We start from the raw sequence: 17,994 nt of genomic DNA on the forward strand, positions 1-17,994 counted from the left end.
GATGCCAAAGGCAGATTGTGTTGCTAAATTCCTAAATGTCTTCCAATTCTTCTGCTTGTTGCTCAGAATTGCCTAAAAATGCCCGGACCCGACCCATCGCTGCGCAGCAGCTATAATCATGGAATTGCCTTTTTAAGCCTTTACACCCTGCGCAGCAGCTATAATCATGGAATTGCCTTTTTAAGCCTTTACACCGTTAGAAATGTCAAGGGTCATCTATTAGGGGTTTCCATTTTTTGAGACTGCTTACACTCCATCAGATAACTTACCCATGTTTGTACCTGCATTTAAAGGTTGACTGAACATCTCAAAAGACTGTTTTGAGGGTTTTTATGTTCAATAATGTTGTTCATACATTTGCAGTTTGACTGAAATGAGTATTTATCTGTTGTTAATGCTCAACTAGACAATAAATTGCTAAAAAATTGTTTAACGTGTTAGATCTCAAATTTATGAAGACACTTTAACACCTCTGGTTTGATTCAGGCTTGAAACTTTCTCTCTCCATATTTCCAGTCTGTCTAAAACACTGGGAACCTTTATGCAACATCAGACAGTGTTGTAGGCAGTGTCATGTTATATAATACACGGCAATAATATGAATAAGGATTCTGCATTGTGTCTGTTCATGGTAATAACATCCACATTTGATCATATCCACAGAGCAACACAAGACTGTTAACATGATTTAAACAAAGCATTTTATTGTAGCACACTGATGCAGATCTCTAGAAAAACCTCATGTCCTTGCAGTACATTTTAATACAAGTCACTGCCTTTTCCCGCCTCTACTGTTAGGATTATTTTACACCACTACAGCAACAGCTCGAGGTGTACAAACTGTGAATGCTGCTGAGGTTTTGGGTAACAATTCATGGCATAAAGCCACAAACTTTAGGACTATCAAGATTCATCCTGGGGTGAGTTATGTCAGTGTCACCTCCATGCTTTACAGAATACAAACGTAAATCTGCATCAAGTCCAGTGAAAGTCTTGTTGGGGCAAAAGAGCAAGATAACAGGAAATCAACGATGCCTGTTGACCCCCTGTCGAGAAAAGTAACTATTTTAGTCCATTCAGAGTCAAAACATCATGGCATCCAGACCGTCCTCCATGAACTTCTTGTAAATGGCCATGAACTTTGCAGTGAAGGCCTCGAGGTGGTAGATAGCTTTGTTGCCGAGCTGCAGTCTGTGTTCGTAGTAGGCTGCCATGTGAGCCACCTCCGTCTTCAGCTGACCATCGCAGTTACTTAACAACTCTGTTACCAGACCCTGTTGGAGGATTGGACAAGGTAAATTCTCATGACCTTAAACATCACTGCAAACTGTTTCACCACTATATGGGAGATGAGGTGTAGTGAGCGGTACCTTCATGATGATATCAGCAGGGATGCAGTGAGTCAGCAGCTCGTACAGCCTGGCTCGAACCTCCAACAACCTGGAACAGACACAGACAGGGATTCAGCGTTAGAATATCCCCTCAAGTCTGGACAACTTTATTTGGTCCCTGACAGAACCAACTAAAGCTCTTCTCTCACTCTTTGCCTCTCCTACCTCTGAGGGCTCTGCTGGCTGACGATGGCATTAGCGGTTTCTCTGAGGTAGACCTCCCAGTCCGTCTCCGGGACGTCTTGGTCTGCAGAGAATGGATACCTGGGAAAGATTTACACACGCTAAATAAGCAGATCCTTTCCATTTATATTCCATGTCAATCCATGATTGTAAGTTTTGTGACAACTTACTGCTGCACTCTGCAGGCCTCACACATCAAAAGGGCTTTACGGAGGTTGCGACCAGACTTGTCACTGATTTGCTTCGCCAGCTCAGGTGGGAGGAGCAGACCCTCCTTTTTACAGATTGATGTCAGAACACTACAGACCTGGCAAACATAAAAAACACGTGAAAATGTTGTTTGATTTTCCAGATTTGATTTTCTGGTGTTCTAATGTGCTACTTTCAGATGATTACTAAGTAGATTTCTTTCCTTCTTACCTCTTCTGTGCTCGGCAGAGGAACTCTGATAGCCAGACAACGGCTCTGAATTGGCCCAATGACTTTGGAGGTGGAGGTAGAGCAGAGGATGAGACGGCAGGTGGACATGTACTTTTCCATTGTCCGGCGCAAGGCGTGCTGGGCATCCTTTGTGAGTCTGTCCACCTCTGTTAGCAACACCACTGAGAACAAAAGTATGCTAATTACAACAAGAGTGACAGTCTGATATTATGGCTTCACAGAGCTTCAGCAAAGCTGGTTAATAGAGGGGCGATGCTCTGATTTAAAGACGCTCTCAAACATGGACCAGCATTCAGGTTAAAGTGGCCTAAAGGGATGTGTTTCTTTCCTACCTTTAAAGTCTCTCTGGGTGCTTGATTGGATCTGCTGAGACTGAGCCACAGTTTTAATCAGCTCTTGAATCACCACACGGTCCTGGTTGCCAGCATCACTGTATGACACAGAACAGAAATACTTAATTTTGGTTGCACTTAAGTCCAATTTTTGTCTGCAACAGCGTACATATCTGCTCTGCAAACCACTTGTCCTGTGTTTTTCTTTGAGAAAAAAAATATATTACAAACTAAAAATAAGAAATTTATATTATGTTTTGTTGGTTTAATTATCACTAGTTTTGCATTAATGCAATGGAATACCATAGATGAAAACCTTGGTTCCACACAGCCTATCAAACCTTGCATAAAGTACATTGTATCATAGGCAGATCAGACAGTCACAGTGAGCCAGACAGCAGCATGCTAAACAAAACAACCAAATACTTTCACGTTCTTATTTAACTTACAAACCTGAGCAGGTCTTGTCTTGCACCTCAGTTTGTTGAATGAGCTACCAAACATTCACAGGGGGGAAAGTGCACTGCTAACATAAATTTGCATAATAAATAGCTAATTTAAACTCAACCATAAAGACCTTTTACTCTTAATCTGCAAAATAATCAATGACAACAGCTGTAAAAGAAATGCAACCTACTCCGAAATAAAGTGCAAGTGCAGGTGTCTCCAAACTGTGATAAAGTACAGTATTGGGGTAAATATAGTTAAAAAGATAGTTCAGATTTTCTGAAGTGGGGTTGCAAGGAGTACCTATCTATAGCCAGTGTATTACATACAGTAGATGTCAGCCAGGATGCTCCCAGTTTGGAGAGGCAGGGCACTGCACACTGCACATTTTTTAGCCAACTGAAAAAAGTCCCATGTCAAAAAAAAAACAAAAAAAAAATCAATATCAGTTTAAGTGTATGCTATATTGGGAGTATCCTTACTGCTTTACCTTTCTGTCAGATGGCCCTTTAACAACTTCAGATCTCCATCTATGCTCTCGTTAAAGCCACAAGATTCCATTGACAAAAACAGCAATTTTAGACGGCTGAACACAGGAGCTGCTGGTCTGCTGCTGCTTCAATCAGTTAGTTAGTTTGTATTATTGTGAGACTTTGGTGACTCCAAACTCACCCCTTCAAATGCCAAAGTCACACAATGACACTGATTAACTAACTGATTGAGGCAGTGGTAGACCAGCAACTCTTGCTATTCAGCAATATTAAATCACTGTTTTTCTCACTGGAGTCTGGCTTTAAAGAGAGCGATATAATGGCTTAATTTTCCCGTTGAAAATCACGGTCTGAGATTAAGGTAAAGCAGTAAAAATACTCTCAATATACCGCACACTTAAACTGGTATGATTGTTTTAGCTAGTATTTTTTTTTAAGTCGCTAAAATACATCTTGTTAATGACCTCTCCACAGCAGTAGATTGCTTGGTCTCCACTTCAGACTCCTGCCTCCAAACTGGGGGCGTGCTGACAGACATCTGCTGTACTGTTCATACAAACCCACTTCAAATATTCTTAACCACCCTTTTAACTACTTTTTATCATTAACTTACCTTGGGTTGACTTCCAAGTGGTAGTTGCTGGCTATAGTGTTTATCTCAATTTTCTTCTTTGAGGGAGCCTGGAGATAAAAACAGGTGTGCATGTAAGCTTTCATCAGACAGTATGATTGTGAACTCATGATGACTGAGAGGAGAGGTGTCTGGAGAAACTGTATGTTAGTGGTGTACTGTAGTGGCAGTAAGTTAAGGCATTATGTCCCCTCTCACCACGATGGTCTGGTGCTCTATGCGGAGCTTCTCCACCCCTGCTCCATACAGCTCCCTCAGCAGACACATAATGCGGGTCTTCTTCCCCGCACCTGATGGACCGTACACCAACAGGTGTGGGAAGTCGCCACATTGAACCTGAAACACACATTTAATAATAAAGGTTTGAGATGAGAGATGACTCTAGCAACAGCAGCAGTCAATGACGTTATCCCAAAACAAGATAGATACAGTGGACAATGCTAACATAAACAAGCTAGCTTAACTCAGGCTGCTCTCCAAATTACATTTACACTGGCATAGCCGAGTAAACAACGCTCACATAGCAATATTCATCTAGGTACAGTTCAATAAACTTGTTTGTATCAGTCTATATGCAGCTATTGAGTATGAAGCTAATGCTAACATAGCCTGGATACACAGTTAGCATGCAGGATGTTTCTCCTACCAGGTTCTTCAGCTGCGTCGCTTGCTCTTTGTGATAGTCGAGCTTCCCGAGAGAAGTCGGTCGGTATTTATCCACCCATAAACTCATTATGTTACGAACTTAGCAACTTTTATCGTCCGTGTTGACAGCAGACAGTCTGCAGTTACTTAATCTCCCGCGAAATACTGTTCATACGCAACCCGCGTTAATGCTACTTCCTGTTGAGCTACGGGCAGCCGAAGCGGTCAAAACTACTACAGGCGAATGGTAAAGTAAATCACTGTCATCGCGTGGAAACCACAAACTGTAAGTAGCTTGTTGTAGTTGGGAATGGCGCTTTTCATCTTTAATTGGCAGGGCAGTTGTTTTGTCTGATGTAGGCTACCAATGACTGCATTCTGACAGATGTTTGTATTAAGACTATTAGTTTTATGCAACACCTTTGGTAGCATTACTGTGCAGTGCACTTGTCATGTTGGTTTAAGGGCATCAAATTAAAAGTCTAACTTAAGGTCTACCCCTTAACATTTTATTAAGACCTACATACTGACTATTGTATCTTATCTATGTTTACTTATGTTGCTGCTCTGCATGTCTGCATGTAATGCTAATCTGTGTGTTGGTGCTTCATGTTTCTGTTCTGTCTTGAGGATTTCAGTTTGCAGTAGTTAATGCTGTCTTTATGTCTCTATGCTGTCTTTGTCCTGTGAATTTTATCCTTTAATTGCTTTCAAAATATATTGCCAAAGAACTGTAGTTGAAATTAGCCAGCAGGCCAACACTTGCACATTTACAAAAATGTTGATTAATGTGCGTTGTCCTTATGAATAGAGTTAATGAAATGAATCTTAAGTGACTTAGAAGTACTATCAGCAAAACACACTTTAAGATTTAGTATGTAGAATTTAGAATTTAGTGGCATTTATTAGTGAGAAATGCAGATTGCACCCAGTGGAAATTTCTCCTGTGTGCCAAGTGTGAACTCCCAGTTAGGATTCCTTCAGTGTTCATTGTTCTGGAGGCTTTTACAGAGAGCCAGATTATTTGCAGAGGTCTTTTCACCTCCAAAACAAACAGACCAGGTGATTAAAACAGTGAAAACACGGAGTAAAGCAGCTTCATGTTACAAATCATTATTTCTCCAATGCTGCACATCACAGAGAGGCTGCTAACTACAGGGGCTGGTGTAAAAACTGAAGACACAAATAGCCCTATCTAGAGTTGGTGTTTGGTTTGTCCGATTTTTGCTCCTGTAGGAACGTGGCAGGGCAACATGGCGGACTTCATAGATGAGGACCCGCTCCCTGTGATGTAAACGTCTCAATCTTAGGCGACGAAAATAACAATTCTTATTTAAGATGTACTCAATTTTGTGCTGATGTATCCCCCTAAATTCTACACAGTGGACCTTTAAAGTATCAAAAGTACAGTGTAGTGTAGTGTAGTGGGAAAGTAGCCTATAATATCATGCATAATTACACTTTTGACAATGATAAATTATTACAGAATACTATATGATTGCATTTTTAAGTAGCAAGTACATATAAGAGCATTTCAGTGTTGTACTTTGTAAATCCAGAGCCAGTTACTGCTGGGTAGATTAGTAGTGTGGTACTGCATTATATCATATCGTCATATTGTATGTTTTTAATGTAAAAACTAAGTTACCTGAAGAACTATAAATGTCAAATAAATGTAGCGGAGTAAAAAGTATACAGTAGTTACTTCTGAAAGGTAGTGCAGCAGAGATGTAAAGTAGCATAGAATGGAAATACTTGAGTACAACTGTCAAACTTTTACTCCATTACATTCCAGCGCTGACTTCTGCTGTTATGTCCAGGTTCATGTGTGTATACCACAGGACAGCCCTGGATAAGACATGTGTCCTGTTGGGAGGGCGAGGGGTTAATGGGGACCCAGCAGCTACTTTTCCCCCCGAGGGTCCACGAGCAGGTTAATCTGGCTTGTCCTATATGGAATTGGGAGGATAGCATCTTTTCTTTGTTGCAGCAGATTTGCAGTGTAGTTTACAGTGGAGACAGGACAGCTACAATGACACCACCATGGAATGTGAGACAGTTAATGCCATGCAACCAAAACAAAAGCTCACAATGTCACCATGCTGTCTTGTCGTGCCACAACGAGACGGTGTGACGTGGGAGTTTTTGGAGGAGCTCAGCTCACTTGTTTATCCAACAATCTGATTTTGGGCCTGCAAAAATACATATGTACATTTCTATAAACTTTACACATGATCCAGTCATTACAATTTTCTTTCCCTTTAATTCCATGTTTTCAGTCATGCTGTGACAGAGTTGGAAAGCACATTTTTCTTTGCTTATCTGACTTCATGCGCATGAATGTTTGTTGTCAAAATAAGTTTTGTCGTCTTTCATATTTTACACAGTATCTACAGTATACACTGTCAAGATAACACAGTTTACATAATTCACCGTGGGTGTTTTTCTGCAGCTGGTCTTGATTAACATTTTACGTGCTTTCCCCCAGTGGAATTGATTTATAGACCTCATCATACAAGACAATCAGAACAAATCTAAGCACATTATCTTCCTTTTCATTTGCTCTAATTGTTTTCTACATGTCGAATCTCACCTTGCCTTCCTTTCTCGTCTTTTCCTCTGCCCTGCTTTTCTGCAGCCTGACCCAGGTAACTATACCCCTCTATGACAGGAATGTTATATATAGAGGAGCGTGTCTCAGCAGGTTGGCGTAGCTTGTACTGAAATACATGTTTGAGTTATATTAATTAGCATCCATCATCACGGCGATGTAGGACAGTGAAACATCTGGGACGGCTGGTGGAAGTTTATCAAGTTTCCTCATGCAAGATGAAGTTCATTTATATTCATATCTGTCTGACTCATGAATGAGTGTGTTTTTATTAATCGCCTGATGGTTGTCAACTTGTGCTGATGCTGAAAGGCCTTTTTTTAAAAGGTATTTTAAAGTGCCAGTTCACCCAAAAAACACAGGGAAATTTTCAGACTGCCACAGACTATCAACTGTCCATCTCCAAGCAGAAGCAGAAAACAGCTGACAGCAAGATAAATGCTGAACTACCATGATGGTGAGTTTTTGAGATTTTGTAAACTTATCTTTGCTTAGCTCCTTTGTATGTGGATGAATTACAGCCAAAATCTTTATATATGTTAGATAGTACTCTGGGAAATTATATATATTGATTGTGTGGAGGAAACTTTACAGACAGCAGTTCAGAGTACACCCAACACCTTGACCAGATCTCCTCTCCCTCAGACCTTGAGGGTCAAACAGGTTTCAACAGGCAGAACCATGCTCAAGGTTAACGTGCAAATAACAGGTCTGTACTCTTGACCCACAGAACATAAAATTCTATGTCTGCTGGCAAACCTGAGGAATTCCACAGTCCATTGACAGCTTTGTAAGGACCATAAGTCCTTTCTTGTTGATCAAGACAGTATGAACTGAGAGAGGATAAGAAGATGTTAAAAGCATTACCTCATGTGTTGTCGAGGAATGTGCTTCTAAGGTAAAAAACTCTTTGCCTCGAGCCATATTATAAAGAATTCAGTGAGAAGGAGGAATAAGGAGGGGGAAAGGTGCGACTCAGACCCCAAGCCTTTTAATCAGAGTCTGTTTGTTTAATATACGTGCAGCTGTTTAATCTATTTCCACAACAGACCTTTATATTCCATTTGCTTTGTGCACTTTATTAATCTTTTTTCTCTCTCTTGCACATGCATGCATTCACACACACACGCTCACATGCACACACACACGCACAAGTAGCACAAACACCTGCCTGTTGAACTCGCTGTCTTCTTGCTGAGGTAATGTAGGAGGGAAAAGCATTCCTCAACCCTGTCTTTTTCTCTCCTCCCCTCACAGCATTTCATGTCTTTTCAGAGGTTAAACTCACTCTGTCTGTTTTATAGATTTCACGCAGTGTTGAGGCACTACGTCGCCTTGGCTGGATACTTGTGTTACATCCCGGTTCTTCAGAGTGCTGCGTTGGATGTGCTCTTGGGTGACACAACTTCTGTACAAAACGTCTGGTATGTTTTGTGTTTCTTTATAGAGCAGACTACAACTCCTAAAATATTAAGAAAAAGGTGACAGTTACAGATGCTCCTGTATGATAATTATTGTGATTAAGATGATTATTTATTGACATTTGGATGTTATTAAGTTACTGTATATGTAATATTTTTTAAAGGCCACTTGACACATGATGACAAATGACTCATTGTTTGCAGGCATGCACACGTTTTGTGTTTTACAATAATATAATTTCCAGGATTTTAACCCACCGCTATGTGTTGAAAGACAAAGGAAAAAAAGCCAGGCAAGGAAAGGGTGTGTTTGCCACAGTCAAAAATATCCACCAGGAAAAAACAATGCGTTTGAGCAAAATGCATATGCTAAAAAAAAGTCTAAGACCTACAGAGTGGTGCGCCATGTGGTTTTTCTGAAGACAAATGTGTTGCTGATTTTAGCATGGGTCAGTCACATGTGTGATTCCTTTTTACACATATCTAGTACTAACAGTAAGGTATTCACAGTATCAACATAGTGGGAATATTATTTTTGCTGTAACAATTTTAATCACTTGTGGTATGGGGCCACGTCTTACTGAGAGAGAAATGATTGGCCATGATGGAATGGATAAACCAAGATGCAGTTGCAGCACTCTTAAAGGGACAGTTCACCCTAAAATCATAAATGCATATTTTTCTTCTTACCTGTGGCGCTATTTATCAATCTAGATTGTTTTGGTGTGGGTTGCTGAGTGTTGGAGATATCAGCTGTAGAGATGGCTGATTTTAAAATCACCTTCCAGGGGCGTCGGTGGCTTAGTGGGTAGAGCAGGTGCCCCATGTACAAGGCTGTTGCCGCAGCGGCCCACGCACGAATCCAGCCTGTGGCCCTTTGCTGCATGTCATCCCCCATCTCTCTCTCCCCCCTTCACGCTTACCTGTCCTGTCCATTAAAGGCAAAAATGCCCAGAAAAATATCTAAAAAAAAAAAATCACCTTCCCAACTAGATAGCACTCAAAGCGCCCAAAAAATAAAATTAAACAAAACCCTCAACAGCAATGTCTCTTTCCAGTAATCATGGCGTGGTTACTCAAGATCGGTGGTTCCCAACTGGTGGGTTGCGGTCCAAAAGTGGGTTGCGAGTCCATTCTGAATGGACCACAAATGACTAGCGAAAGTGTCAATTTTGTGAAAAAAGCACACTTTATTTTGTAGTACAGTAAATTTCAGCATAGATTTTTTAATTTGAAGTCCTTTTTCCAGTTGTAGAGTGCGTGACAAACAGTGGCAGCAAATTAACTTGATGTCATGGCCAAATGCAAGTATGACACCGAATAAATGAAACTGTGCTGACCTTGAACTAATGACTAAGGAGGATTCTGGACCCTGTGGTTGGACCAGTTGGGAACCACTACTCAGAATAATCCACAGAGCTTGCTGTGGGCAGTTTTATGTAGGAGCTATTTTCAGCCTACGGAACTACACCTCGCAACTATATCACGCAAAAGGAAGCTTGCATCCACTGCTAGCTCACCTAGCACCACTGAGCTAGCTAACGTTACAGCTCAGCCGAGGAGGACGCCACTACTGTTTGCATCTTGCGCTGTCACAAGCACAAGCCTCCCGTCCATGAGTAGATGCACACTTCCTTCCACACTGATATGTTTGGTGGGTGTAGTTCAGTAGAAAGAAAATAGTTCCTACGTGAAACTGCTCACAGTGTGGATTATCTTGAGTGACTGGGTCATGATTTCTGTTTTTTCAAATGTATTTTTTTGGCGCTTTGAGCACCACAAGCCGAGTGCCATCTAGTTCCATTATATTTGAGAGAAGGCAGACATCTCTACAGCCGATATCTCCAACACTCAGTCACTCACACCAAAACAATTAAGACCGATAAACAGCACTAAAGACAAGAGAAAAAATATGTATTTTTGATTTTGGGGTGGACTGTCCCTTTAAATCTGTAACAAATCCAGACTTCAATCCAGACATACACTGTACATTCATTTACAGAAACAAATGACACTGGATTAAACATGAACATATTCTTTAGTGTGCACATGTGTGAACATGAATCAGTTTGCTCAAAGTTACATTCTGTGTTTCTTCCTTTTTCTCCGTCTCTCCACAGCTCAGGTGTCAAAGGAATTTTCCAGGGCATTCAAGTGTGGGCCAAAGTGTAAATATCGCCCGCTTAATTTTAGCAACTGTACCTTAACTGACAGTTACTGACAGCTCTGTCTGAATGAGCCACCATCTCTCACTATAAAAGACTCAGCAGATGAGGCCTGGTTCCCTGATGCATGAAGGTCCAGTAGCTGCATTGCCTGTTCAGCAGCACCCGAACAGGCATATTTACCCCCAGGCTGTGGGTGTCTCTTTGGGTGACCTGCAAGGTCAAGTTCCCCTCCTGACTCAAAGCTCCAACAGTAAAGCGAGAACCATGTCTGAACCTGTTCCTCTGCTACACTGTGCTCCGAGTGCCGTGGCCAGTCATGCTGAAAAATGGAAGGAGCTGAAGCTGGACATCAGCTCCCCCTGTCACACATCTAATCCTGACTTAAAGCAGAATGGACACTGTGAGTGCAGTTCAGACGTGGCTCCTGGAGCAGGTGGGGTCATGGATACAAGTACTTGCAACGATCTGTTAGCATCTGTGAATGCACCAGAGGACTGTTCATTGGATCTGCTGAGAATAGTAAAACACAAGCCCAGTGCCATAGTGTTCCGTGATTATGACTGTAGCCCTGACAACCAGGCGACTTCTGATGTCGGGGAGTCGTCTTCATCCACCACTGAAGAGGGAGAGGGCAACAACGATGACGACGAGGATGATGATTTTCCTGAGACGTTACAATATAAGGAATTCCTGGTCAGTCGTCGCCGTAGAAACTTGAGCAGGAACAGGAAGTGCTCGTGGAAGAGGCAGGATGCCCAGCCTGATAGCGCTGCATCTGGCGGGCAAAAGCCCACAAACAAGGATAAACCTGAGTTCGCAGGTAGCCCGGAGGAAGAGGAAGCAGCACAGAACAATGGAAAACAGGTAAGAAAAACAAGACAGGAGAAGAGAGATAACAAAGAGAAAGAAGTCTCAGTCAGTGGGTAGAACTGCTGGAGAAAGCAATTCAGTAGCTCTACGTTGGTGTGACAGTACAGGCCTTTTTCACAGCAGGTAAAGCATGTTTTACTAATACCTGTATATAATAACAGTAAGAGCTCTTTTCTATTCAAGTGTTTCAGAGTGTAGAACACAAGGACCCTGAAACTGAAGCAGCTAAATGGAATTTAACCAACATCAATGTTTTTATTTTCAGGGAAGGGAAAAACAGTGTCTGCAGGTCCTTAAAAAGTCTTTAAATGCCTTGAATTCAATTTTGTAAACTCATTCATTCATTAATTTCTGTAACCGCTTATCCTGTTGGGGGTTGAGGGGGGGCTGGAGCCTGAACCAGCTGATATTGGGCGAGCGGCGGGGTACACCCTGGACAGGTCGCCAGACTATCACAGGGCTGACACATAGAGACAAACAACCATTCATGCTCACATTCACACCTACGGCCAATTTAGAGCCACCAGTTAACCTGCATGTCTTTGGACTGTGGGAAGAAACTGGAGTACCCCCAGAAAACCCACGCTGACATGGGGAAAACATGCAAACTCCACACCGCCCTGGGGTTCGAACCAGGAACCCTCTTGCTGTGAGGCAACAATGCTAACCACTGTACCACCATGCCACCAATTTTGTGAATATTAGGCCTTAAAATTCATTAAATAGTCTTAAATTTGAATTTAAGAAGTCACAAACGTTGTATATAATTTCATTTTTTTGTCAATTTTTTAATGTTACAAATCGTTAACCCTACCACTGAACCTAATACTTTACTTTATACTTTCACTCACTTGTTGGAAAAATGTAGATTAACCTGACTCACTCAAATAACCACAATAATAACAATGATAATCTTTATTTATAAAGCGCTTTTCAAACCAGAGTTACAAACTGCTTACATGTCAATAATTAAAACAGACAAGACATGAAAACAACAAATTTTAAAAGAACTGATAAAAAGACTGAGGACATAAAGACCTGTTAAATTAACTAAAGTAAAATCAGGAAAGGCTCTCAGATAAAAGTATGTTTTAAGAAAGGATTTAAAAGAGGCCGACCTGATTTCTTCAGGCAGACGTATATATTACTTACCTTTATATTAACCTGCAATGAATCAAAAACAGATGATTTATCAAAAAATCAGTCTTAAATTTGGTTTAAAACGATCTTGAAAAGGTCTTAAAAAGCATTAAATTAAAGTGTCTGATAGCTGTAGACATTATGAAGGCCTATTTTGTAACTGTAAAACCTACTTTCAACACTAGAGGGCAGCAAATGGTTTCAAACAGTTCAACATGCGCTTGTTTCCACTTGACTTCCCCTTCATCGCCTGTTGTATTTTTTCAGCTGAGGGTCCAATGTGTTCTCCAAATATTTTGAAGAATGTGAATGTGAATTCTTGTGATTTTATAAATGTCATAATACCAACCAGAATCAATATGATTGATTGCATCATTCACATTCAATGTGCTGCATACTGTGCATGTTGCAGTACGGTAGTTGTGCATCCTGGTGGATCAGTGGTCATAGATGCAAAAATGCATGTTATGCTTCTCTGCTAAAAGAGTTCATAATTGTTTAAACTCTTTGGACTTTTTGAAGTGAAAGAGAAAAACATGTTGGGAAAAAAAAGCGGCGATCTGAATAAAAATTTTGGCAGGTGTAACTTCAATCTTAAATTCCTCTCATTTTTACCCTGCTCTGACCTGGCATCCCCACTTCCCAGCATGCACCATACCAGCAGGCGTCCATCGTAGCAATAGTGTGAGCGTGCCCCTAACCGCGTTCTCACACCTGTCAGAGCAGCCCTCAGTCTCTGGCACGTTCCCATAACAGTCCTCTGGCACACTGCACACTCTTCTCCCCCCTTGGACTGATATGAAAGGATTTGTTCTCTCCGCACTTCTTTTGTGATGTCGTTCTCAGAGTTTGACCACGTAGCTTTTAAAGTCACTTATTGACAAGCTTTGGCAGTGCTCATTTGAATACCTGTTAAGTCAAAGAGGCCCCATTGTGGTTGCACATTCTTGGAATATCTTGGCTCAGGCAGTTTCGTCACACTCCACAATGTGGGTAACAATTTAGAGCAGGAAAAACAGAATTTGAGCTGCGTTTAGCGTGAAATGAATCTTACAAGCTTGAGTCCAGTATCATAACAGTTTTCATCATATCCCAGTTCTGTAGGTGTTTTGACTCCTATCTCCATCATGTGGCTGGGCACATGGGCACGTTACTGTCTCAACCAACTCAGCATGTTTTCTTACTTGAGTATACAAACTATGATTTGTTTTTATAGATAAATAAAGGTGTGACTCGAGCATCTTTAAGAGTAATTCTGTCATTCGGAGAAAACAAAACGTGCAACCAGTCAGCCATTGCTGTCATTTCCAGCTGTAGGCCTAAATCTGGATTTGTGATCACCAGGATTAGTTTGCAAGTGAAGATACTGCTGCGTACGTCTTTGTCAACATAATTATTTAGTTGCAGTACCAACATGGTATCGTCATTGATTTATGCACAGATACCTTTCATGTCATATCAGCAGAGCACAATTCGGCCCTATCTCAATACATGCCTTGCCCCTACCACTTAGCCCTTAACATTGAATTTTGCGTGTTCATGTTTAGAGGTAGGTCCTAGTTCTTTGTTTGGATAGAGGGATAGGGCTACATTGCCCCCCCAAACTGAGGTTTTTAGAGGCACGCTCCAGACCGAGTCTTATGAGAAAACATTGTCAAGATGGCTGCACAAGCAACAAAAAGACCAACAAATGTATTTTTATTGTTAATGAAGATTTAAAGATTACAGTAATAGGTTTTGCGAGATGGGGCGATCTGGACCTCTTAATTTGTTTATTATTATTTCTTAACAATAAAAAGAAAGCGTTAAAAAAAGATTATGATAACCACTGTATTATCTTAGTTTAATGTTAATAGCACACTAATGTCTCGGTAGCTAACTAGCTAGGTAGCGTTTAAACGTATTTCCATGTTGCATTTCTCCTCCTTACAGATGCCTTGGCGCGGTAGCACAAAACACCTTAAATTAAGATTTTCTTTATAGTCCTAGTTCAGGTTTCCTTTTGATGAAACTGGTTGCACAAAACACCCTTAAGTCTTCTCCTTAAGGTTTCCTTAAAATGTTCACTTAAGTATTAATGGTTTTCTTCTCGTCTTGGTCTTATACTTAAGGAATCCCTAGACCCTTACACAAAGGACCTTAGCCACCAAAGCAGGGTAAGATAAAAACTTAAGGTTCCTCTGACTCTATCTTAACTGCAACATGACTGAGTATATGGTGATTAATAACCCAAGATGAGTGTTCTGCGACCAGGAGAACCCAATAGATGCACTTTTGATTTACGCTACAGATTTGACCGAATAAATTTTCGTTGCAGTTTCCTCTTACAGTCATTTTCTGGTATTCCAGCATTAAATTTACTTTGTAGTATGTGCTCTCTTTGATTGTATTCCTCCAGAAGTTTGATCTTTTCCTCCTCCGACCAATATGGTTTTCTTGTCTTCTTTTCTTCTGCTATTTTTTCACTTCCTAACTATAAGCCAAGTTAATGAGATGATAACAGGCATCACAAGCGTGAGTTCAAGCAAGCGAACAATCTCCATGGAGACTTTTACCGCTGTAAAATCTCTTCCAATGCAGTAAATGAGTCAATATTTTTCCTTAGGAGTCCCTAGGTTAAGGAGAAATTAAGCCTTAGGAGAAAACTTAAGGCATTTTGTATTTTGTACACGTGTCACTGCTCCTCTAATCTCAGTGTAAACTAGCAGGTTAGGAGTACAGGTTGCTAACGTTAGCCTACAGAGCACCATTACTGGCCTGGTAATAAAGCAGTGCTCTTTTTTTATTTGATGACTTGTTTGACTGATTGATAACTGAGAGCGCCCATGCTTGTCTGTCTCCATCAGATAAATGGCAAATGTAACTGTGATAATACCATAATTCCCATATCGTGTCTGTTTATGTACACTCCATATACAGCTACTGATGACGTATCAGGGTCTTGAAGGGTTGTCCTGTTTCATAGGGGAAGATTTTAACCACTACCCCTTGTAACTCTGTTCCCAGGAGCAAGGTCACTTGAAAATGAGGGATAGGAGTAAAAACCCTAAAAGGGGGGTCGGGCCATACTGTACAGACCAAGGATAGCCTACACTTCTTTATTTATTCATATATAGACTGATGGATCACAATACTGGGTGTTTTAGCCTTTCCAAGACAGTTGAGACATATAATGAAATGGTCTTTTGGCAGAGACATAAAGATGCATTAAGAGCTCCATCCTCTGTAAAGACTCTGGACTGGGGCTTATTAACATTTCATGAACTCTGAGAGCACTCCGCTGTGAAAAGTAAGCATGTGCAGATGGGTGTCTACGCACATGCCATGGTGTGCATTTGTGCTCACATTGGCACATTTTACATGCCACTCTGTTCATGTTTGCAGTCACTCAGTGAAAAAGCCTCCGCTCCCTGTGTTCTCCCCTCGCCCTGGCTCTGTCCCCCATAGTGCGGGTAAAAATAGCACCCTGCTGCACATAGGCAGCCTTCTGTGTTCCCGTGTGTAGGAATCTGGAGATGTGGGGGCTGTGACACACAGGAAACGGCTTTACTGCCAAAGCCTTTAACTGCAGATATTTTTTAAACTGGTCAACATGATGGGTTTGGGAATGGGAGTGGACAGAAGGGTGTGTTTGTGTGCGTGAGTGGGTGGGTGGGTGGTTGGGTATAGTGAGGGCATGCTTGTGTCCATGCATGCATGTGTGTGAGTGAGGGGGCTGTTTTTGGACTTCAAGCTCCTCAAAGGGGCCCTATGTGCTGCTATCAGCCTCTGGGACTCTGGGATTGGCAGCGGAGCCCAGAAACAAAGCAGTTTGTTCATTTCCTGGAAGGCCAGTGAACAAGTGTCTCAGTCAGAGTCCATGACCAATGGGTGGAGAGGGAAAGAGAGGGAAAGCGAGGGTTTAGGCATGTGCATAGCTGAGCTGTATGGGACGGACAGATATCACAACACATTTACATAACGTGCATTTGTCATATTGCTGTTTCTATATAGTTTAAAATTAGTAAGGTATCTTTGTCTTTGGCTTCACTATTTGTCTCCTATTAAAGGCCTCTCACGTCTGTGCTCCACAATAATCTCACTGAGAAGGTGTCACCTCCTCTGCAGTGCCGGGTACACTGTGTACCCTTAAAAAGCACAATGTTCATCTGCGAGGAGACTGGAGGCAACAAAGGGTGGAGTAGGTGGATGAGGAAGGCTCAGCAGATTTCTCAGAAACCAGTATTTATCAGTGCAAGGTTAACCTTTAGAGTTTGTCCTTGAGCCATATGTAAGTGTGTTTGTGTCTTTTTACCTGTGTGCTCAGGCTGCTGAGAGCGACTCCATGACCCTGCTGTTAGAGAAGCTGGATCACCTCAATGAGGGGGTTCAGGAAGCCCAAAGTGCTGATTCGTCCCACTCAGACGTGGCCTATGCTGACGAGGAGCAAGTAAGTCAAATACAGTTAAATCAAGACAAGTCTGATTCATTTATTTATACAGTGCTTTAAACAGGCTTTGGATAGAAAGCTGAATGAACAATGAACAGGACAACAAGTGAGACATTTGTTTTCATATACATGTACATGTAGTAGCTATACTGTCAACCAACAGACGAACCAAAGCAGTAATGTTCGGTGAATGTACAAATTCACAGATTTCCGCAGACTGTCATTTTATGCTGTATGATTTCCCAAAAAGCAGACACCTTTAAATGTACAGTTTTTGAATTTAGTTTTGAGAGACTTCCTCTTCAAGACAAGAGAATGCGTCAAATAGCCGACCAGCTTTAAACGCACCAATACAAGTTACTCAAATGACTCAAATGTGATTAATCGTACCTAAATGTGGACTCATAACTTTTTTTAACATTATTTTTATAGGTTTTTCACATATTTTACTCAAAGAAAATACAAACAAACAAACAAACAAACAAAATAAAACATTAAACCATATCAGACTAAAAAAAAAAGGACAAAATGAAAGACAATAACAACCTAAACACACTTTACACACAGCTATTTCAGTGATTGTGTACCCTGATGTCCAAGAAATTCCAATAAAGGTTTCCACATTTTTCTGTCAGTCTCTTCTATGGCTCAATCCCAATTCCACCCCTTAGCCCTACCCCTTAGTTTTGCGCGTTCACGTGAGGGGAAGGGGTATCCCAATTCTCCTGTGGATCGAGGGCGAGTGCCAAGGGCGGGTCCATGTCATTGGTCCGACAGCCCATTGGTTCGACATC

General features: G+C 41.3%; 2 protein-coding genes across 2 annotated transcripts in view; one reads left to right on the plus strand and one right to left on the minus strand.

Moving 5' to 3' along the window:
• Positions 1-683: 683 nt before the first annotated feature.
• rfc3 (replication factor C (activator 1) 3) lies at positions 684-4,762 on the minus strand. Its single transcript, XM_050041345.1, has 9 exons — positions 4,563-4,762; positions 4,115-4,252; positions 3,899-3,966; positions 2,348-2,445; positions 1,995-2,176; positions 1,745-1,881; positions 1,557-1,655; positions 1,371-1,440; positions 684-1,274 (listed from the first exon to the last, which is right to left on the minus strand). The coding sequence occupies exons 1-9, from the start codon at positions 4,647-4,649 to the stop codon at positions 1,083-1,085; spliced, it is 1,071 nt and encodes a 356-aa protein (XP_049897302.1). The 5' UTR covers positions 4,650-4,762; the 3' UTR covers positions 684-1,082.
• A 3,714-nt stretch (positions 4,763-8,476) lies between these two features.
• LOC126387970 (stAR-related lipid transfer protein 13-like) overlaps positions 8,477-17,994 on the plus strand; it is a 72,619-nt gene continuing 63,101 nt past the window's right edge. Inside the window, exons 1-3 of the mRNA XM_050040795.1 lie at positions 8,477-8,596; positions 10,714-11,625; positions 17,078-17,200. Of these exons, the coding sequence (XP_049896752.1) occupies positions 10,864-11,625; positions 17,078-17,200 (885 nt within the window). The 5' untranslated portion in view covers positions 8,477-8,596; positions 10,714-10,863. The remainder of the gene's footprint in view (positions 8,597-10,713; positions 11,626-17,077; positions 17,201-17,994) is intronic.

Source organism: Epinephelus moara, chromosome 3 (genome assembly GCF_006386435.1).
Source record: "Epinephelus moara isolate mb chromosome 3, YSFRI_EMoa_1.0, whole genome shotgun sequence".
In the NCBI taxonomy this organism is placed as follows: Eukaryota; Metazoa; Chordata; class Actinopteri; order Perciformes; family Serranidae; genus Epinephelus; species Epinephelus moara.